This window comes from Phalacrocorax carbo, chromosome Z (assembly GCF_963921805.1).
Source record: "Phalacrocorax carbo chromosome Z, bPhaCar2.1, whole genome shotgun sequence".
Lineage (NCBI taxonomy): Eukaryota > Metazoa > Chordata > Aves > Suliformes > Phalacrocoracidae > Phalacrocorax > Phalacrocorax carbo.
The window spans coordinates 14,761,097-14,784,548 of NC_087548.1; the positions used below are offsets into that span (position 1 = coordinate 14,761,097).

The 23,452-nt window shown below is 45.6% G+C and overlaps 2 protein-coding genes across 2 annotated transcripts; one reads left to right on the forward strand and one right to left on the reverse strand.

Annotated features, from left to right (window-relative positions):
* Positions 1-8,421: 8,421 nt before the first annotated feature.
* RAD1 (RAD1 checkpoint DNA exonuclease) lies at positions 8,422-12,791 on the reverse strand. The gene is made up of 4 exons (XM_064439649.1): positions 12,054-12,791; positions 9,810-10,068; positions 9,359-9,457; positions 8,422-9,040 (listed from the first exon to the last, which is right to left on the reverse strand). Exons 2-4 carry the CDS (start codon positions 10,046-10,048, stop codon positions 8,857-8,859), a joined length of 522 nt encoding a protein of 173 aa, XP_064295719.1. The 5' UTR covers positions 10,049-10,068; positions 12,054-12,791; the 3' UTR covers positions 8,422-8,856.
* Positions 12,792-16,114: 3,323 nt separating this feature from the next.
* Positions 16,115-21,321, forward strand: BRIX1 (biogenesis of ribosomes BRX1). Its single transcript, XM_064439648.1, has 10 exons — positions 16,115-16,624; positions 17,544-17,655; positions 18,048-18,091; positions 18,732-18,802; positions 19,181-19,230; positions 19,327-19,400; positions 19,496-19,546; positions 19,846-19,947; positions 20,499-20,627; positions 20,945-21,321. Exons 1-10 carry the CDS (start codon positions 16,130-16,132, stop codon positions 21,212-21,214), a joined length of 1,398 nt encoding a protein of 465 aa, XP_064295718.1. The 5' UTR covers positions 16,115-16,129; the 3' UTR covers positions 21,215-21,321.
* Positions 21,322-23,452: the final 2,131 nt, after the last annotated feature.

Sequence of the window (23,452 nt, forward strand, 5' to 3'; positions counted from 1 at the left end):
ACTGGGGATGAACAATCCTCTTGCCAAACTCACAGACAGCAGGTTGCATACAACAGAGGTAATTTGGTTAGGCTCCTCAGCTTGAGCATACTGGCTCTTCTCAGCTGTCCCATGCCCTGTGCCTAGCGAATGGTGACAAATGGTGGCAGAGGCTTCAGAAGACTGTGAGTATGTTGAAATTTGGGAAGAGGCATCTATTTAGGTCTGTGTGAAGATTATCCCCACCACCCCCTCCACCTCTTGCTAGAGAAGGGAAGTGTGAGTCCCTCGTTACTTGGCATCTGGCTGTCCTAGGCTCCCCCTTCTGCCAGCCTAGGTGGGCATGAGGAGGTGATGGAGAATGAAGTGATCCAGGAGATTTCAGCCACCATCAGGAGGCTTCTTCCACTGTGCCTTCCTGATGGACAGATCTTGTGCCTTCAGCAACACATGGTGGCACGTGGCTGATGCGTGAGCTCAGGGGTGGCTGACACTCTTCAGGGCATGCCGCACACCAGCAGGACAGCAGCGTCCTCTTGCTCGGTCCCTCACGGAAGAGTGTGTATGCTCCCACTGTGGCTTGTGGCTACTTCCTGCTCACAGGTCCCCTTTGCAGTATGAGAAAAGTGGTCATTGGTCCTCCTGTATCTGGGGTTGGTACGTTTTGGGTTTTTTCTGCACAGTCGTACTTCTGGAGGACAGAGAGCATCAGTGTCATTCCCTTGAGGCTGGCTTTTCAGAGGAATAGGAGATGGGGAGTAAAAGAAACACTTGTTAGATAGTTTTTTCAGGTACCTCATGGGTAGAGGTGCAAGGTAGGAAGCTGATATTTCCCTGTGCTGGCTGAACAGGCAGAAAGGCCCTGCTGGTCTTCCTTCCACTGCTCTGGTCAACTAAGTGACGATGTGCTGCATGTCAGCACAAGACAGCAAAAGCCAAGGGAAGGCCGAGCTGCTGTGTGCTGCAGTAAACCAGAGCACAGGGTCTTAGGAGAAGCAGCCAAGAGCAGGCCAGTGGAAAAGCTGGGTGGAGACCACCTGGCAGGTGCTGCATCCCTGTGTGGAGCTGTGATTTAGTTCTAAAGCCCGCTTACATTATGTGAGTTTTCCTGTGTGCTGGCTGGCTGGGGAAGGAGGTTGGTGGTGTATGGTTTCACTGCTCTGAATGTTTGAGAGCTAAATAAATTACTGTTGCTATACGTATGTTGTGTTTAGACCATAAAAGCTGCTTTCTAGGGGGCTGTGCAGTGTGGGATGCCAGGATAAGCAAGGAGGCTGGAGGCCTTTGTGGGCCATGGTGGGAGAGCAGCCATCATGGCGGTGGAGTGGGGACATCCGCATGAGCCTCTGCCCATCTGACCTGCCCCCAGGGAGGCTCGGGCTCACGCTGGGCCAGCCAGAGCGTCCTGGGGCTTTCTCTGTGCTGATGCCAGCCCTCGTCTGAGCAAAAGGTGGACACAAAAGGCTGAAGCGATCTGCCCTTAAGCATGGCAGAGACCCATGTGCTGCAGGGAAGAATCGCTGGCACGAGCATTGTGGTCAGGCCTCCCAGTACGGGGCAGGTCCTGGAGCAGAGGCAGCCTCTGTGGCTTCGGCTGTCTGTGGGGCCACGGCCTCAGCCTGCCACTGCGGGAGGTCTCAGGATCCAGGCTGCAACGCAGCTGCGCAGCGGGTCATGGTGCCGCACGTCAGATAAACTCACGGAAAAGCTCCTGGAGGCATTAGGTGTTGAGGTTTCAGAGTAGCAGCACAGACAGATGTGATGTAACCCAGCATGAATTCTGCAGGCACAAGCATAACCCAGCAGATTTTTTCAAATAGGACTGGGTGCAAGGCTTTTAGGACAGATCGGTGGTTTAAATCCTCTGTTCACTGTGGTTTTGGTCTGCCACAGGGAGTGCTAAAAGTGTTCCGAACTCAGTGTCAAGCCACAGTTCAAGAGTGTGTCAGTACCTTGAAACCTTCATCTATAGCAACACGGGTTAGTTCTGCAAACATGGGTCACTGGGGGTGCTTGTGTGTGCAGGCCAACCCTCAGAAAAACATTTCATAGAAGTAAAGTTTCCAAATGCTTTTCTTCATCCCTGCCGCCGCCTCCTCCTTCTCCATTTGGATCCTTCTCTTACTCTTTTGAAAATAAGTAACAGAGATACTAAGTACAGACTAGAACCACACTTCATTCTGGTTTTATGTCCATGTTCCTGGGGCAGTAACAAATTAATTCTCCTCACGATAACAGTAATTTCTATAAACCCTCTGTCTTAGAATCATATACAGTGATGAACTGCAGCTGAAGCAAATTAAAATTTGTGATTTAATAAGTTTCTGCTTATTTGAGGAAGCCTGAGGTAGAATTTTTGTAGCTACAAAACAGTGCTACCAGCAGACCCTGCTGCTGGCAAAAAAGCCACGTGGTTTGGTTGATACCTACAAGCATTGAGTTCCCATACATTTACGTGTGATAAAATGTCTTCCAGGAGAAAAAACGGCCTCTGTCCCCTTGGGGCCGGGTGACGGGCTCCTGGGGTAGTGTGTCACCAACGTAAGGCTCCTATGATGGTTGTTTTTGCCCCTTTGCAAGAGCAGTAGAGGTTTGTGCGTTCAGTCCTGCAGATGCCAGGCCCCAGTCCCACTGGTGGCTTCAGGAGGGTCTGTTTTGTGAGACAGCTTGTATTCCTGAGGCATTTTATAGCAACGCATCTGTTGCTGTTTACAAACCTTTGGCTGTCCTGACAGACTCTTACTTGATGAGTGTAAGACAGGTATTTACACAATCATCAGTTTTTCAGTATATTATTTTAAAAGCCTGTTTGCATGCTGATCTGTCCAGATTTGCAGTGTTGGCCCTCCTCATACATTTTCCAACAGCCTGAAATGCTCAGACGGTTCGTAATGGGGCCTCCTACCAGCAGATGGAGATTGGAAACAGGCACATCTCAGTGACGCCATCCCCACACAAGGAGTTCGCGGCTGGAGCCCGCCTTCCCTCGTCCGGGTGGGCGGCCGCCTGCTCCGGACTGCCTGGCCGGGCCCGCACCCTGCCGGGGCGTGATGCCGCAGCTGGTGTCCTGCCCCCGGCAGCTCTCCGGAGGCAAGCATCACCGGCATCAAAATACAGATGTGCTTGTGTGGGAAGCTGTCCCTCCTGTGCGGTCGCTCCTCCCTTCGGGATTAGCCAAACCGCTCCCCGGCGATGGCTGGGCTCAGAGCTGCAGCACCCTTCTTGCATCCCCTGTCCTGAAGCAGCAAGAGACCCGCACGCGCGGAAGCCCTGTCCAAAAACGTCCGGATAAATTGTCTTGTCTGCAAGTGCTTTGCTGCCCACCAGGAGGCATTCCCCAAAGAAGAGGCTGGGGAACGAGGCGGGAGCTGGATCGGCTGCATTTTCCAGACACAGGAAAAAAAAAATAAATTAGGGGAGGGTCAGAGAACTAAACGTGTTGTTCCTTCCCCTCTGAGCTTCCCTTGCAGTTGGAAAACAGCGTGGGGAGTAAAGCACAAAGGTCTGCACTGCCTTGCTATTCAGAGGGCAGTTCCCAAAAAACCAGCACGGCATTCAGCAGCTGCTGGGGCCCACAGCTGGGTGTGAACACAGCTGCCCAGATGTTGCAAAGCCAGGTGCAGACATGCCTGTGCAGATGTTGCAGAGTGGGTGCCTGCTGGAAGGTCGAAGTGGAGGTGCCCGTGGGGAGGGCAGCATGCTCCCCACAGTGCTCCTCCTGCCCCGTCCCCCGCAGCCATGTGCGCAAGGGCTTGGGGGCAGATGGCATCGGTAGGACTGCCCAGAAGCCCTGCGCTGCCTCAGGGTGGCTGGTGGCACCCACGGGTCTAAAATTCCTGCCCTTGCTGCCACGTAAAGAAATCATGTCACTGCCTGACGGCTGGCAGAGCTTCTACCACAGACGCTTCGGCTGATGTCATTTGCAGTATGTTCCCTTGCAAATAGCTGCTTAATAAAAGCTGTGCTTGACCACCCAGTCTGGGCTGTATCATGGAAGAGGAAGGCATGCAGCTATGCTGGCTGCCCTCGAGCAGCTCTGTGCAGCTCAAGCCTCTCTGGGAGACTTTCTGGGACCTATTGCTCACCTCTGCAGAGTGGTTGCTTGCAGGGGACACGCTCCTGTGCTGCGGGCAGGTAGCAGCCTGGTCTTACCCCGGCACCTCTGGGACCTGTTTCATGCCTCTGTTTAGGTTCTTGGAAGGGCGAATGTTGCCAACTATCCCATGGTAGCGTTTAAGAGAGACAGAGCGGTTTGTGTTGAGGCAAACAGCTTATTGTAAAACTATAGGGAGAAGAAATGCCTTCTTGGTGAGTCATCAGGCTATGCCTATAGAAGTGGCTGGGAATAGTCTCAGATGCTAGAACAAGATCACCCTCACCATTACACTGCTTTGGACAGGTCCCGCTATGGGGTTGGCCCAGGCCAACCACCAGTTTTTTGCAACTAACTGCCCAGCATGGCTTTCAATCAGCCCACCGCTCTTTGCAGGTGCCTTGCACCTTGGGAGGTGAGGTTTCCGTTGTGCAAACCCCAGCTGTGCAGTGCCCCCAGCCCCCCCTGTGCTCAGGGGCGTCTCATGCAGCCTCTGTGTGGGCAGGTGTAGCCTGGGAGCCTGCCCTAAGGCTCTCAGCCCACACGGCTGAGGTTCATGGGAGCAGCTTTGTACCGGAATGCTTTCTCCTCTGATTGCTGGACTGTGGTGAGCTGTGTATGAAGGGAAATCTGAAGAGGAGTCTGTCTCCTTGGACAGCTGTCTGGTTTTCAAGCAGACAGAGGCACTGCAGTTTGGTGTTGCTGCAAACCACCTGCCATTTCCCCCTTACTGGGTGGAGTGGCTTCACGCCTCCCTTAGTGCTGCAAATCGATGGCTGCACTCTGCTGGCATTTATGGGGTAAAATCCACACATATGTACTGACCGATTTGTTATCTAATTAGATAAATACAGGAAATACATTGAGGCTCCAGCTTTGTGATTGCTTGCTCATTTTTGGTCAGCCCCATGGCCCCATCTGAGCTGGAAGGCTGCTAAATCCTCTATGGAGAGTTTTCATCATCCCTTCCCTCAGCCTCATGCCAGGACACTAGAAAACCCAACACCTGTTCCAGGCTCATCTGCAAGAGCCACCAACAAAGCAAGTTTAACAGCTAGTTTTTGTCCAGTGGCTTACTGGGGTTTTGATATGCAGAATAAATGATGGGGCTCAGGGGATTCCCAAAGTGCTGACCCGAGCTCACCCAGCGCTGCTATGTGCCATTGCTCCGGAGGCAGTGACGTTCCCACCGCCTCGCTCCCTTGCTGGCCCCTTACCATTAGATGTAGCAATGCTAATCCACCACCCTGTTTGTTAGAGCCCACTGAGGGGAGACAGGGCAGAAGAGGCTGAAGCAGCCTGTTGTGGCCCTTAGCTTGCATTTAGACCTAAGCAGCCCTGGCCCCGCTCAAAGACAGATTCATATAAAAATGAGTTTCTGTCTTAAGAAGAAGGCATCAAGCCTTTAGTCTGTAATAGCTCAATTTTTAAAATAATTCTGTATTTTTTCAGTCTAATGTTAGTGTTCTATCAGCAAAAGCACTGTTTAGTGTTACTATAATTATTTACAAAATTTCTATATATTTGTTTTGGTCAGACCCACCTACTGGATTCTTAGCGGTTTACAGGCTGCTGTGAAATGAAGTCCAAACCAGACACCTCTAGGAAACAGCATGTTGCTTCTCTCTTTTCCACCTACTCTGCTAACCTCACTAAAGACCCATCTAGTCAAGAACACAAAAATATATTTCCTTTGAAATCCATTTGTAATTAAACAACTGATTCTTTCCCATAGAATTTAATTCATTCTGGGAATTCTGTGCTCAACAGTCTTTACAGATCCGAACAGTTGTGGATGGGTCTCAACATGTGAAAGCCAGAGGGACACGAGACCTTCTCAACATGTTGAGAGAGAAGAGCTAACACTAGCACCGGCATTGTCTGTGTTTGCATAAAGGTTGCCAGGACTAGGAGCCAAAGTCACTGTTTTGGCTTCCAGTATCTTAGCAGATCGATGGGAGCCGGGGCCTATTGGCAGTGGTTTTCAGGTAGAATAAAACAGGTGCCTTCCTGAAGACCTGACATCAGTTCTCACTCTGAAAAGCACAAATCAAAATAACTGGGGGTAAAGTCACTTGTCAGTTTTGTGGCCTCTGGGTCTGGGTGAATCGGAGAGCACCTACTGCAGCTATACTGAGCCTGGGCGGGAACCGCTGGTTCCAGTTCCCACACCAGGAGCTGCTTTTAGTATACACCACCAATAATTCTGAGTACCCAAATATAAAATTATAAAATGTACCATTTTATAAGCGAGCAGGTGGGCAAAATCTGAGTCACGACAAGCCTGTTCTGTGATGCTACTAAAGAAAAAAAACTACAAACCAAACGTTTCTCCTACTGCAGCTTTCCCATTGCCTCCAAGGGGAAAAGACGTGTCAGGTAGAAGGGATAAAACGTATGAAAGGTACAGCCACCTGAGTTCTGGGTCTCGTGCAAAGTGTGGCAGGAAATGAAATCTAGTCCAACAGTGGAGGTTTGCACCGTTTAAGTAGCTTCTCAGGACAAATAGATGCACAGTGGCCTTCCAGCCATTCTCCTCTTCACCGTTTTTATTTTACTGTGTTTGAAGGCAGAGTTGTAATGGAATCCATTACTGGAGGACCCTGAACCCGCTCCCTGCTGCACTCAGGCAGTCTGCAGCCTGGACTTTGTGGTTTTGTTCACCTAGAACCACATCCGCAAAGGCACAATGTGCATGAGCGCCTCACCGCCTTTTTGAGCCTAGGCCCTGACTCGGTCTAGTGGGGCACAGGCATTGGCCTTGCACAAACCGTGCGTGTCTGTAATAGCTGTTATTTATGAAACGAAACAGTTACTTTCTGGTATTTTGTGGTGTTCTAACTTCCTAGGATATTATTTCCATGATCACTGTTGGTAGATTATAGACAAAACTGTTAAAAGTACTATTTTAAGATGGAATATAGTACATCTGTAGGCAATTATGTAAAAGTATGAATGTTAAGCCACAGTAATGTGCTTGAACACAATACAAGGAACTTTGAAACAGAACACATCACTTTCTTAGTGTGATTTATTTTAGAGTATCATTTTTATCCTGCCACCCAGAGATCATGTAAATAGTTCTTAACACTCAGTAGTCGTTGGGAATTATTAATATTAATCCCTGAGACCATAGTAATTTTTTTTCACTGAAGAAATTGGGAGAGTAAGCCAAAAGGAAATTCACCTATACTGAATACTTAAGCTTGACAAAAAAAAAAAAAAAAAGACAGTAAGTAAGAGCAATTTGGAATATTGTTAGGCATCTTTGTCAGTTGTGTATGTCAAAGATTTGCAGTATTTTTCAGACTTAGTAAGATTTATTGCAATAAATGGATGACCTGCATGAAAGACAAGTCAACTGTTGACACTGTGTACTCTGAAAGTACACTCTCGCTGGCATTAAGCAGGAGATGAAAAATGGTCAACAAAAGCATTGTAAACTGAAAATAAACCCAAAGGACTTGGATTCTGTTGAATTGTGGAACAATCAACTTGGTAACGTATGAACATTCACATGTGCAAAGCAGGACCTCACCTTCGGACAAACTGCAAAACTCCACTAGGGTCTAAAGCTGTAAAAACTACCCACAGATCGCTGGTTCTTGGATGGCATCCCATGGCAGCGAGGCAGGACAACTTCAGTCTCCTGCAGTGTGATCTGCAGTCTCTGTGTCTGATTCAGTGCCCAGCTGGTTTGGTGGACGTCCTTTTTGAGCAGGTTGTTTGCAAAAAAGAGGTGTGAAAGAAGTGCAACTTTTGATCTCAGTACAGCCCACCTCACTGTTCTGCAAAGCTGGCCACTACAGAAAACTCCCCAGAAACTACACTCCCCTTTCAGTAAGAGACTAGGCCCATTTTTAGGAGTGATATGCATACACCACTCCATGGGACACAGGCAGATGTTCCTTTACTTCAGTTTAGGAGTCCCTCCTGTGCTAAAAAGGTCTATCGAGAAACTAGATGAACTTAAAAATAATTTCAAGTATGAAATTCTTCTCCTTATGATTGTTAAGTGTTAGTACAGAGTAGCAGTGTAGGAATGGGGACATGTACGTACAGAAACATTTCAGCAGCAGGATTCTTGTGGACATGTAACAAATTACTAGATACAAAACAAAAATGTTGCCATAACAGTTACGAATAATGAGTAAGTAAATCCTGGGTACTGTCTCAATTTGCCAATTCGACACCAGTACTGCAGGCAAAAGGGTAAATCTGGTATCACATGAAACTCAAAGGAATTGAATTATATTAAGAATTAATCAAGATGAGGAGAAGCCTAGTGGCTTCACCAGCAAAACATGTCAGCATTTGCCAGAAAGAAACCACCTGCTGCTACTAAGAAATCAGTTTGAAAATGTCATTTGGTTTTATTTTTAAGTCATTGAAAGTTAACTGGCTAACGTACAGCTAGTATTCAGATTTTCTCTTGTATAATTGCTTAGAACAAGCCAAAGACAAAAAACAAAACACAAACAAAAAGTCTTGGAGAACACTGTAAAAAGCAGCAACGTATTACATGAACACCACTTCAGCATCTGTCCTAGAATCAGTGGCTACAGGAGATCTGCTCCCATTTTGCCTTTTCAGCCTCTTTTTTTTCTGTCAAGGCTCAGAAATGCTTGCAAGGGAACAAAAAGGAAATATTTATATTTCTAATTACAAAGTTAAAAAAAATGACAATATCAAGTCTACCAATCTTTACAGCTTTCATTTAGTTTTATACAAAAATATAGTATTTTACATATCCATAAATATAATACAGACACCAAAACATACACCTACAGTTCTGCTTCAGTAATATCCTCATCAGGGCAACAATAGTATTCCACAAAACAGATTTGTCCATCTTCGTTCCTGATCATATACTGCAGTGAAAGAAATCCTTGAGCATCTGTTCGAATGGACACTTTACAAGACAAAGCCAGTGCTTTTGTAGATGGTTTAAGCAAAGAAATCTTGTACCTGTGCAGGGATATAAAAAAAGTAATCTGAAAAAATACATTGTGCGGAGAGGAGCTGAAACATTACTCCCAATTAAAGCCACAGAATAACTAAAAAACAATTGGCAACATGCTAGTTTGATCCTTCCCTGGTGACATCGGACAGACATTGTTATCACTTAGATTTTGATCAGAGACATGGACTTTTATCAGATGGAAGTGTTTCTTTTCCCCCCATACTAGTGAAATAATTGTTACAGTGGTGCAAAAGCAGTTCTTTAAACTTCCCCGCAAGAACACATGACCTGCCACAGCAGGCACTGATCACAGACTTCCTAACCTGTTTGTCTGGGTCTGGCTACAGTGGAATGCTTCCATCAAATCAGAGTCCCTAGGGTAGTCCAGATGTGCACTTCCTGCATTTCCAAAAGTGGATAACCTGGAAGACAACAGGCACCATGTCAAAATACCTGATCACAGCTCCCAAAAAACTCATCAGAATCAGTCGTCTTGCATATCTCAATGGTTGTTTCACATAACACTATTGTTTGTTTTGTTTATTTAACTAAAAATGCTAAACTGCCCACATCAGTGGCACATTTACCAGGCTGTCAATATATTCATTGCTATGGCAATTACACTACATATAGTGATTTGCTATACTCATTACAGTTGTTCTTGAAATAAAACAGTGTCTAGAAGAGCTCCCTGCTCTTCACCCTGAAAACTTCCAGTCCTTACCAATGGAGGCCAAGCATGAATATTTGAGTTGAAAGCACATTTTCCCATACCTGAAGTAGGGTTTATCTGGAGACATGGTGATCTGCAGAACTTCACTGGTCATATCCAGTTCGGCAAATGCTTCTCGTAGCCCCTCCGACTGCAGGATAATTTTATTAACCACCTTCGTGCTGCAGAAATCAAAGTCTAACAACTCATCAGGTTCTTGAGTATTAATTTTGCACACTGTCACTACTCCTCCTTCTTCCAAAAACAACATCAAGGGATAACCATAACCACGATAACACATCCTAAGGGCTGTTGATGCTCCTGAAAAAGAGAATTAAGTATACATTCTTCAGAGAGCTAGCTAGCACATCAATCACTTTAGAAGATCCACATTTTACTGGCATATGGGGCACAGATCAACCTCATTTTGTATGTTGGGTCTAGCACCTGGTACACTGGTGTAGCATGCTTAGTGCAGCTTCCTCGGCACCCTATGAAGTGCTAATGGTTACACAGCAAAATGAAATGATTTGTATGTAGACACCACTTCATATCCAACTTGTGTCATGTACCTAACGGGTAACATTAAAAACTAGCTGTGACAATGGAGCTGGATATGCTACAAATACTTCAGTGTAACTGGAAAATCCTCCACAGCCCTGAGGCTCTCCCTGGCTCACATCATCTTTCATCACTACACTTTTTACCTGTGCTACCCAAATTGATGTTAGCACAGCTTAGCTTGCATTATGGTCACATCCCCCTTTTGCCAGGTAATCATAATCTGAATGTTTGGTTTGCCAAAACCAGACTGCTGTCTACTACATTTGATTTAGGTCTTTAGGTCAGAGTCACAACAGAAACAGCAGAAAAATGTGGAGTTCAACACGCAGCTGCAATGGTAGAACTGCCCAAAAACCTGTCATGGTATCACCCTACTCCACGTGAGTACACAGTGCATCCTGTAGCGCCCATACAGTCATGCCAGCTTGTAGTTGGTTTTGCTTGTGAAAATATTTTTGAACTACTATCAAGTAAAAAAAAATAAATTTATAGGAAATAAAATTTGTTAAGACCTGGTGTTTTTTGTTTAAACAAATGGGTTCACGTAATTCAATCCTTGTATACATAATTGTGAAGGCAGCTTCCCATGCACCTCTGTCACTGAGAAGATTACAAACAGGATCAATAACACAGTCTACTTGGTTTTTGTGATTCACGCACTTGATAAGCAAGATCTAAAGTGCCCTTACAGCACCTGAATTGCTACCCAATCCAGCTGCAGATTTCTTGTGAGGCCTTAGGTAAGTATCATTCCTCAGCACCTTACCTGCAAGCTGGAGGTAATACAAATCAGATGTAGGCATAGCCTGAAGAAGGGAAGGAACAGAAGGTGCCACAGAACAGCTGCTGCATTGGGAGCAGGAGCACAGTGCACTGACGGTGCTACCTGGTAGCCCTGCAGACTTCTTCAAGCCCCGTAAATCTGCACCAGAGTGTTTCCTAATGCACACATACGCTTGCTAATGTCTCTGAGGTAGCTGGATGTTCCAGGGTGGCACATACCACAGATACATTGGAAAAGAGATCAAATTTATTATTGACTGGATACAAATTTTTTTGTTAGCAAGACAAATTCCATACTATGTCTATACTGTCTTTCAGTGTGCTGAGGTCTGCTACAGTTCACAGAAATTAACCAGCCCAAGTCTCCTGTAAGCCTAATGTGGATCCCCTATGACCTTAAGAGGTACTGACAGCTTTCATGCTTTTTCAGCTCACAGTGACAGCTCCAGTGCTGAGGGTATGCGCAGCCTGCCCTGCTGGCCACTTAAAAGCATGTGACAGTGTGAAGCACTGTCCCTAGTAGAGGGAGCCCTGGCACTCTCTACATCTGTACTGACAATCCTGAATGGGCTGCAGAGAAACTACTCTGCCAGCTGTGCCCAGGTTTTCCCCTTAAGCAAAGGGTGCTTGGGAACAAACTAGCGTTTGTGTGATGTGGATGATCTGGGCCCTGGACTGAAAATGGATCGACAGGGAAGACAGCACATGTCAGTGCTAGGGTACAGCCCTGCCCTCAGAGTCAGAACTCCAGCCTAAACATCACACAACTTGCCAGAGATGCCTAAACAAATTACCTGACATGTTTTCTTATCAAGATTACCAAAACCATTTCAGATCTTCAGCCCCAGACCAGAGAAAAGGTACAAGCTGGGACTGTTTGTTGGACCTCATGCCACAAAAGGGTTCTTTACCGAAACAAGTGGTTCTTTTGTACCCTACACAGATCCAGAAAACCTTACCTTCACAGGAAGACTCCTCTGCTTCTCAGTTACCCCAATAGCATCACACATATACCTTTATTCCATCTTCCAAACTGTATCAGCCTCTTTTAGCCCCTCCTGCTGCAGTGCTCCCAGACACACTGGCTAGGCTCACATCTACTAGCTCCTTTCTTCTCTCCATTGACTGTTATCACAGCACAGGCTTGTATTAGCTGAAGTAAACAGGATGGATCCTGCTTAACAGCAACAGCTGCTCAGATGGACTTATGGTGAGGAAGTCACAAGTTTTGCCAATACTGGAAATTCTCCCTATAGCTATGTAAAGGTTTGTGGAGAGCAACATCTTGTTTAATAAAAACAGCATGAGAAGTATGCGGCTTCAGCCTGTTTGCTGAAACAGCCAAGGACGATGGATCAAAGAAAGGGCATGTACAAAGCAAGCTCTGCATGTTCCAGTGGTTTGAAAACAACAGGTGGCTGGCTAAATTCCGGAGATAAGGAGCTGAGAAACAAGAGTCACGCACCTGCCAGAAGGAACAGAAAATATAAGCATCGAGCTATACTGGGAACATGAATCAGGTGGTTACTGGGGAGTAAAGGAGCGTCCCCTTTATAGAAATGCTATATATAATTAGAGAATTTTATAATAAAGTGATTCTGTGCCTACACCCTATGCAGTCCATGTCCATCATACACCACGCAGCTTTCAGTATGTGATTACAGGTGATACACATACACTGTCACAGTAAATATGCACCATACCTGGCAGAGAACTGGTACCAAAAATGGTCAAGCAGTCAAGAAGAACAGACAAATTGATCCGGAACGTCACCGATTCCTCCTGAACAGTGAATTCCTGAAAAATTTCTGCCTGAAGGAGAAAGAAAACAGATGAAGAGAGGAGAGTTTCTGCACTTATTTTATGGTTTTTACTTATTTCCTCAGTGTTTTTACTTTCAGACATCAGCGCAATACAAAGTGATTTCTACATATAACACAAAATCGATTAAAGAAAAATGGGTCTTCATCCTCAAAACTAGTAGAACAAAATTAGGCCACAGCTGAAGCAAAGTAGCATGGCATAAGCATAAAAACCTTAACACTTGTCTTTTGTAGCTTAAAAACAAGCTATAAATGTTAAAGCCTAAAGCTGCCAACTTCAGAAGCTGGAAACATTTGGGGGACTATACATTAAGTGTCACTGTTCTCCAAAAACAATACATGCTTACTTTTCTTCACTCAGAGCATGAATAAACATTTCAAATAATAAAAATATGTAAGAACAGAACAGCATAGAATAGTGCGTTCACCGCATTGAAATATGTGCTGAAACTTGCCTTTGACAAGTCTGATGAGGGTAAACAACTCCAGGTTACCCTGCTTGCCACTGGGCACTAGCTGCTTTTAGTAACTGCAGGAACAAAATACCTGAGAAATGAAGTAGGGTGAAGTGAGATGCTTTTGAAAAAGCAGTTACGTATTTTTATTGGAAGCCAAGAGGGCAAACTGCATCCTGGGGTGCATCAAGCACAGCGTAACCAGTCAGTCAAGAGAGGCGATTATCCTGCTGTATCCAGCGTTGGTGTGGCCTCACCTTGAGCACTTTGGGCAGTTCTGGGCCCCACAATTTGAGAAGGACGTGAAGATCCTTGAATGCACCCAGAAGAGGGCAACAAAGCTGGTGAAGGGGCTGGAGAACATGTCCTATGTGGAGCAGCTGAGGACTTTGGGCTTGTCCAGTTTGGGGAAAAGGAGGCTGAGGGGTGACTGCAGCGCTCTCTACAGCTTCCTGAGGAGGGGAAGTGGAGAGGGAGGTGCTGAGCTCATGTCCCTGGGATCCAGTGACAGGACACATGGGAATGGTTCAAAGCTGCACCAGGGGAGGTTTAGACTGGACGTTAGAAAGCATTTATTTACCGAGGGGGTAGTGAAACACTGGAACAGGCTTCCTAGAGGTGGTCGATGCCCCAAGCCTGTCAGTGTTTAAGGGGCATTTGGACAGTGCCCTTAATAACATGCTTTGACTTTCGGTCAGCCCTGAATTGTTCAGGCAGTTGGGCTAGAGGATCGTTGTAGGTCCCTTCCAACTAGAACTATTCTATTCTTTACTTAAGAGCCCAACACTCTCAAAGGAACCTTCAGTCACTGCTCCTCTGCTCCTGCCACACGTGCCCACTGCTTAACTTCCAGTAGCATATCCTGGCTACTTCATGAGCCAGCTTACTCACTCAGATAGCAGAGAGCTAACCAAATACAGCACTAGTGTAAAGAAGAACAGTGCAGCAAGGAGCAGGAGAAAGCAAGGGGAGATGCAGGAACAGGGAGAGTCAGCCTTCTCCCCTTTCACACACCCAGCTCGGGCTGCAGTTTCACAGATAGCAAAGGCACAGACCCTAAAGGACAGAAGAAAGGCTTAGTTGCGTTTGAGATACTACCATAAAATATTCCTTGCCCCAGAATCATACATGCTTTCAAAAAGAAGAACCAGCACATCTGTTCTTATGAACAAAGCATTCAGAAGTTGGGTATGCATTAAATAAAAATAAACAAACAACAAAAACCCACTCAGAAAGTAAACCATTGTTAAAAGAAAAAATTAAAAGCACACCTTAAAAAATTAAACTGAAGCTAAGCCACCAGTCACAGCTACAAAAGAGGTAGCAGAAAACTGAGGAAGACTGCTTTTGATCTTATATTAAATGCAAGTTAGGAAGAAGTAATTTAGACTGTTATTTAAAGCTGCCTGTATGGACAGTTCAGCATCGCTGAGATCCACCGCCCATGTGTAACCTCTCAAGCACCCTTTGGGGACACAGTTCAGCAACAGGCAGAATTGGAGCGCGAAAGGGGCAGACCATGGCTCCAGGCTTCTGACAAAGCACATGAGTGTCTGTGAATTTGTACTCTCTTTCAGAGTTGGCTTAAACTTACCTTTTTGGCTTTGGGATGAAACATAATAAAAATAGTTAAAGATAGATACTTTATGAACTTGCTCAGGCATCTAAGAACAGTATGGTCAGAAGGAGCAGTGGGCTGAGCAAGTGGGACACCTTGAACTAAGGCTGAAAAATAGAAAGTTCCACTGTGCCTTCTTTGGTGGACAGGATGTGCTTAATTTATGCTCAGCCAATGCACCTGAATTGTTGCCTCAGATGTATATATAGATATATTATTCTAGGATGAAATGGAACAGCACAGGAGTTGTTAATAGTTAAGAAAGGATCACAGTTAGGAGTGGAAACTAACACCTGAGAATTTTAATAATGCTTGGGACAGATGGGAGGGTATTAGCAATGAATGCCTCATTGACAAGAACCTCCTAAAAGAATACAGATCAGTAGAACTTCAAGGATGAACAGTGGAAACATCCTGCTAAAAAGAAGGATGTGAAGGTAAGGGAAGGCCACAAATCAGTCAGCGGTGATAAAGGGGAACAACTTGGCCCAGAAAGTGCCAAAGCAGGAAACTGGGGGCCAAGTAATTCCGGCGGAAGGCAGATCATGAACACAGACTCAACTGAGCAACGAATGGACTACCTGCCCACAACCTCCTCTTGAGCATGTGCAGTGAAATAAAATCACACTGTAGCTTTAAATTTAAGCGAAGAGGATAGAGACCAGTGGAAGAAGAGAATGCTCAGTCAGGTAATTTATTATGTATTAGATAGGCATGGTGTGATGTCACTTATAATTATCAAAAATGAACTCCAGTAGGTGTGCACGCTAGGAGGAATTATCCCCCGTGCGCCCAGCAATGTGATAAAAGAATGCCTGCTTGCTAAACTCCAAGAGTGAGTCTTAGAGAATTCTTTTAACCGGCTTTTACGGTATCAGGTGCCAAAACGTTACACAATGCAGGAAGCTCATCACACGAGCAGGTGTGCATGTACCAGGCACCGAGCTCGGCCTTTCAACAGCACGGACATCTCACAGATGACCTCAGCCCCATCACAGAACCCCTTCACGTCAGCTCCCGCAGCTCTGCCGTGACGCCAGCAACGCTTCCCCTTCCAAAGAAGGGGAAACTCGCCATGCACCTCCCCTGCCACGCAATGGGGGCCCTCCTGGGGTCCCCACGAGGGGGAGCAGCCCCCTATGGCGGCGGGGGCGGCCCCACTAGCAGCAGCCGGACCCGGGGCCCGCCGCCCCTACCTGAATGAAGGCGTTGGCCTGGATGCATTTGGCGTTCTCCACTGTCACCCGGAGGCCATTGGCCGTGGCGAAGCAGGTGGCGTGGTCCTGGAAGTGCACGGCCCTGAGGAGGCTGGAGAGGTGGCGGGCGTTGTCCAGGCTGGCGGCCAGCACATAAGGCTCGCCGCTGCCCGGCGGCTGCGTGGAGAGCGGCATGGCGGACACACCGCTTCCGGGACAGGCCGGAAGTTCTCGCGGGCAGGCGGGCGGAAGAGGAAGCGGCGGCGGGCACGGCGTGGTGCGCACAAGATGGCGGTGGCCAAGAGGAAGCGTGAGGCACCAGCTGTGCGGCCTACGAAGCGGGCCAAGAGGGCCCCCGGCGCGGCTCAGGCGGGCCCCGAGGCGTGCCCCGAGGGAGCGGGACCGGAGGAGTACAGAATCCCGCCGCCGGTGTCCCAGGTACCGCCCGGCCCCGCTGCCGGAGTGGAGTGCGCCGGGCCGGGGCAGGGCCCCGGGCCCCGGGGCTTGGGGGAGCCCGGCCGCTGAGCGAGGGCAGGGAGGCTGATTACCAAACCTTTTTATTATAATCCCAGCACAAATAAAAGTAATGTGCGGTGGTATGTTATTTCTGTGGAAACATGCGAAGAGCGTTATTCAGGTCAACGTAGATAAATTGCACTACCTTAATTTCAAAAGAATCTTAGAGAGTTGGGTAATTCTGTTATATACAAAGGATATCCCCATCCCTGGAAACATTCAGGGTCAGGTTGGACGGGGCTCTGAGCAACCTGATCTAGCTGAAGATGTCCCTGCTCACTGTAGTGGGGGTTGGACTAGGTGACCTCTAAAGGTCCCTTCCAACCTAAACCATTCTATGATTCTATGATATACGGAAGTCACACCTCTTTCATTTAGGAATCAGCCTGAGAAGGCTTCAGTAATTGTCTTGTAGTTTGATTAAAAGAAGACATGAAAAGCAGCACGTTGAAGTCAGATCTCACCCCATGCTCATCTGTAGGAAAAGCTAAATTGCTCAGAGGGTGTAGCTCAGGTCATTTCACAGGGAAGGAGGGATGCCTATTGCAAATAAGTATCGCATATGGCTTTCTTAATACTTGCATGAGTGAAAGGCTTTATGTCAGAACACACGGAAGCAGGATGGATGATGCGTCATCATGTAAAAACTTATGCCCCTGTGTTCTGTAGGAAAGTGAGCACTGTTGTTGACAGTGAGTCTGTGCAGATGGGGAGATAATAACAAATGTTCTTGCTGTGTTCTTCAGTAATTACAGTTCAAACATGTAGTGTTGTTGTGTTGTAGTAGTTTTAAGGGTAGAAACTTTGTTTTCACCCTTAACTTTTGTGTCTTTTTTCCTAGGGTAAATGGAAAAACAAGGAGCGAGTGCTTATTTTCTCTTCTCGTGGAATTAATTTCAGAACAAGGCACCTCATGCAAGACTTACGAACGTTGATGCCTCACTCTAAAGCAGGTAGGATTAGGCATCGTCCTTAACTTACCTTTTCAGAATAGTTTTAAACCAAGAACTTCTAGCAACCTGTGCTTTTTAAAAATGTGGTACATAACTGTTTTGATTAAACTTATATCCTAAACACCAAACCCCTTTTGAGTCAACAAATACAGGGACTATTATTGTATCTTAATATCTTCTGGGACACTACTGCTGTGGCCTCAGTCCTGTAGGTGCCCAGCTAGTTTTGTTGCTATGTTTATTTATTGCACAACATGACCGAAACAACTTGCTAGTTCTTCATAATCTTTCATTTATAATCTAGACCTTTTTTGCAAAAGGACTGACTGCTAAAAGAACTTCTTGTGCTAAATTAGTTTTGCAGCCTCCTAAATATTGTTCTTGTCTTCCAGATACTAAAATGGACCGCAAAGACCAGTTGTTTGTAATTAATGAGGTAATCCAGGATCTAATTAGTGTTGCTTTTTTATTTTCTCTGGAAACTCAATGTGCAAGAGACAAGGGCAACAAAATTCAAAAGATCTCATACTAGTTAGAGGAATTGTATAACTTCACAGATGAAAATTACTGATATTTAAAAAGTGCTCGTGGTAAAACAGCAAGCTGACTTTTGATTAATAAAACCAGAATGAAATCTTAATTAAACATAGGCTTTTGTTGTGAAGAAATGAAACAGAATGTGCCTTTCTGTATAGGTGAAAAGGGTATTACGGTTTATACTTGGAAGTAAGCAGGGAACAAATATGCAGCCAGGCCAAACAATGTAGTGGGACAGTGGTAGTTCTGAAACTAGCACCTAATGTCACAGCTCCTGCTGTGATGTTTATATCCTGGAAACCTCATCAGATTGCTCGTAGGTTTAGTGAAGCTATTACTCCTGGTTACATGTGTGAGATTTTTCAAATAAAGAAGTGCTTCAACTTCAGTTTGGCGATCAGTAGGTGGAGTTTATTAAGACAAGACCCTTGCTTTTGAGCTTGGATTTGTTTTTGGAGGGGAAGATATTAGAGATTAATGTGGAATGTTTTTGAAGATGGCTTCAGAATTTTGTAAAAAAATTGGCTTTTGTTGTGTAGGTGTGTGAAATGAAAAACTGCAATAAGTGCATCTTTTTTGAAGCCAAAAAGAAACAGGATCTCTATATGTGGTAAGGAAATGCTACGTTTTCTTACATTTCCATATATAGCTGGTGATGCTTCCATTCTATCTAAAGTTTTTTACTGTAATAATGAAGATGCATGAAGTAGTGTTATGGTGTTGCTTAGTTAAATTTGTACTAATCCTGCATTTCTCTGGGTAGTGCATGATCAGCTTCTGTAGGCTGTTAACAGAAGCATTTTACAAAATTGTTTACAAAGTGAGTATTTAAAAGTATGTTAAAGGAACTCAGTAATGCTATAAAGTCATCTGAAATTACTTCACTACAGAAATAACTGGTTGGAGTGTACTGTGGAAATCCAGTATACCTTCTGGCTGCTGCTAACATTCTTTCTTTTTTTTTTTCCCCACTACCTGTCCTGTGCAGGCTTTCAAATACACCACAGGGACCATCAGCTAAATTCCTAGTGCAGAACGGTAAGTTGCTTGACATTGCTGTGTTTGGACATTTACATTCTTGCCTGTACAGTTTTCTCTAAGTACTAAAATAATCTTTTTTTTAAATCACTGTAGTTCACACACTGGCTGAATTGAAGATGACAGGAAACTGCCTAAGGGGCTCACGGCCCCTTTTGTCCTTTGATCCAGTAAGTAAAGGTTTTATTTCATGACTGTGCTTCTGTTTTCTTTGCACGACTATTGCATTTAGCTTTGTATATGAAATTGTGTTTTTTCTTCGTAGACATTTGATAAGGAGCCACACTATGCCCTGCTAAAAGAATTGTTTATTCAGGTCAGTCTGTAGTTCTGCTATCCAGTGTTTTTTCCACATTGGAAATGTTTTTTGGCAACATATTTAAAATCTTTTAGTTTTTTTAAAGTAGTAGTTGTACGCTTCTGAAACTGCAAAAAAATCTTCAAAGGATTAGGGTCGTGTGCTTAAAACCACTGGGAGACTTGTTCTTAAGCTTTGAGTTTTGAAATGTGACCTGGGATCAGGATCTTAGTAAATTAAAATTAATTATAAATTAATGCCATTTATGTTTGTCCCCTTAAACAACAGACATTTAGAAGTACTGCCTTTTATTACAGATATTTAGTACACCACAGTATCACCCCAAAAGCCAGCCTTTTGTAGATCATGTTTTCACCTTCACCGTTACAGATGAGAGGATCTGGTTTCGGAATTACCAGGTTAGTGGTCTCTTCCAGCTCTTCAAGAGGATCTCAGTGGAGTAATTTCATATCAAATCCATTAATTACAATGAGAAAAACCATTATTATAAGAATATACCAACATCTAGAGCTTGCGCAAAGTAATTTCAGTGTCCTAAAATGACTTATTTTCTCCTGTGTCCCTGGAGGGAGCTGGTTGATGTTCTGTGTACTTTAGCTTGTGTTCTGTTAGTTGTGATTCTGTGAGGGTTGTCTCGGTAATGGGAAGTACTAGCCAAAGCCTAAGCTTTGCTTGCCTTCTAATCTTGCTGCTTTGACCCAAAGTGTGCTGGAGCTTATTTTCTGAAGGAGGAATTCACAAACACCTAAAACCTTTTTAGTGCTTGCCTGAACCTAAAAGAGCTGCTTTAAATATAGAATTGTGTTTGTACAAGTCTAGCTTATCACCTTCGGTGGCATCACATCTTGGATTTAAATTCAGTTGTGCATCGCTGTATGCAAGGTGCCTACAAGGTCATATACTCTGATTCAATCCGTAAGAAATGAAGAGAGTATTCTTTCTATTGCAGATAATAGAAGAAGATGCATCTCTAGTAGAAATTGGGCCTCGTTTTGTCCTGAACCTGATAAAAATCTTCCAAGGTAGTTTTGGGGGACCAACTCTGTATGAAAATCCCCATTACCGGTCCCCTAATATGGTAAGCAGGTTTGTCTTTGCCTTCTCTTTCATTTAGCAACTAATCTGAAAACCGATCTCACAGTCTGTCTGTGCGGGAGAATCACATATGCCTTTCCCTGGGACCCTTTGTAGAAAAGAGTGCCCTGACTGATCACAGTTTGAGAACAGAGTAATTCTGTAAAAATGGAATGAATGCAAAATTCATGTCACTGAAAAGATGGCATTACACTGAAAATTCTTACAATTAAGCAGAGAAATTACCATCTGTTTCTTCAATACCTGATTTCTTCCATCTTGCTTATTTGAAACCTGATGTAATTTAAATTATTTTTATAGCATCGACGGCTGCTAAGATTGTCAGTGGCAGCTAAGTTTAGAGAGAAACAGCAAGTGAAGGAAGTACAAAAGATTAAGAAAAAAGGGAGTAAGATGCTTATGGAAGAAGATCCCACTGAAGTGGTCTTTGAAACTCCAGTGGAAGAAAAGCCAGTGGAAATACAGCTCGTGAAACCAGAGTCAAAGCCAATTGTTAAAGACAAAAAGAAGCCACGCAAAATTCAGAGGAAGAAGCAAAAGAAGCTTTTCAGAACTGAAACATCAGCATAAATGTTACAAGTGATGAAACTAGCTATATTGACATAACATTGTAAATACTTCTTCCAGGCAAAACTAACTGGACTTCAGTAAACAAAATACCAATTTCTTTGTTAGAATTGAGTTTGCACTCTTTTATTGTCTTCCTCTCTTTGAGAGGATTGTGAGTTTTGAAAAACTCATGGCAGCACAGAAGGGGGAATAAGACACTCCAAATATTCCTGCTTTTGAGAACTGGTCTCTTACGCTTCAATACCTCAGGGAGACAGCTCACTGTAACATGTAAAAAGGAGTAAAAGAACTGGGTAGTCACTGATGGTCATCACAAATTGCAATTCAAAAATCAGCTTTCCTAGTCGAACACCAGTAGAAAATCCTTTTAAAAGTTTTAATGTTTAAAGGGTTACTATAATTAATTTAACTTTGTAACTTTTAACTTTATAGGAATTGTCTGTTGGGGGGAGGTGTTGATTTTTTCACCTCATAATCCCTTGGGAATGCAAAGAGTTATGGCCTCTTAACTGCTCTTTTTTATTAATAGTAAAAAAGCTGCTACTTTTGCCTGTGGTGGTTCCTGGACTGTTGTGGTTTAACCCCAGCCAGCAACTCAGCTCCACCCAGCCGCTTGCTCGCTCCCCACAGTGGGATGAGGAAGAGGACTGGAAGAGTAAAAGAGAATTCGTGGGTTGAGATAAAGACAGTTTAACAGGTAAAGCAAAAGCTGTGCACACAGGCAAAGCAAAACAAGGAATCCATTCACTCCTTCCCATGGGCAGGCAGGCGTTCAGCTGTCTCCAGGAAAGCAGGGCTCCATCACGGTGTTTGTCTTCCCAAATAACTGTTACACATCAGTCCGAACACCCTCTCTTCCTTCTTCTTCCCCCAGCTTTATATACTGAGCATGACGCCATATGGCATAGGATATCCCTTCGGTCAGTTGGGGTCAGCTGTCCCAGCCGTGTCCCCTCCCAGCTCCTTGTGCACCCCAATCCTGCTTACTGGTGGGGTGGGGTGAGAGGCAGAAAAGGCCTTGACTGTGTAAGCCCTGCTCAGCAACAGCTAAAACATCCCTGTGTTATCAACATTCTTCTCAGCACAAATCCAAAACATAGCCCCGTACGGGCTACTAGAGAAGATGCTGACCTGTTTAGCTTAAATTTTATCCAGCTTGGTAGGGCAAGAGAAAGTCAGTGTTACCTTGTAACAAGGTAGCCTGCCTGTGCATGGTCTGATTGGAAAGACTGGTGAATACAGGGATCTGCTTAGTTTGTGTAGTCTAAGACATAGAATCACAAAATATCTTGAGTTGGAAGTGACCCATCAGGATCATCGAGTCCAGCTCCCTGCACCTCACGGGGCCGCCTTAAAGTAATCCCTATGACAAAGAATGTCATCCAGACACTCCTTGAACTCTGACAGCTTGGTGCCCTGGCCACCTCCCTGGGACCCTGCTCCAGGGACTGACCACCCTCTCAGTGAAGAACCTTTCCCTAATGTCCAACCTGAACTTCCCCTGATGCAGCTTCACTCCACCTCCTTCACGTCCTGTCGCTGGTCCCCAGAGAGAGGAGACCAGCACCTTCCCCTCCGAGGAAGGTGCAGGCTGTGACGAGGGCACCCCTCGCCTTCTCTCCTCCAAGCTGAACGAGCCAAGTGACCTCAGCCGCTCTGCCTCAGTCTTGCCCTCGAGGCCTTTCGCCACCTTGGTCACCCTCCTCTGGGCACACTCGAATGGTTTGATGCCCTCCTGACACTGAGGCGCCCAGAACTGCACACAGTGCTCGAGGTGGGGCCGCAGCAGTGCTGTGTAGAGTGGGACAGTCACCCCCTCGCCTGGCTAGCTGTGCCGTGCTCAATGCACCCCAGGGCATGGCTGGACCTTTCGGCTGCCAGGGCACAGCGCTTGTATCCAACTTGCCACCAGCCCAAAGCCCCAGATCTCCTTCTCTAATGCAAAAACCCAGTTCGTGCAGTGCTGCCTGACGCAGGTCTGCTCTAGAGAAAAAGATGGCCTGGGTCGAACCAGAGGTCGCTGAAGAGCAGAGGCGCCAAAAAAAAAAAAAAAAAAGTTAAGCATTTCGTTATTTGACGCCGGGTGACTGCATGACCATCACCCGGCGGTACGTTTGGGGACGGCCACCTGTCCCCCGGCCCGGCCCGCCCCGGCCCAGGCGGGACCCGCCCGCCTCCCGCCTGGCTCCTCCCGCCGCGGGGCGGGGCGGTGGCGGCCCGAGCTCCCGATGGCTACAC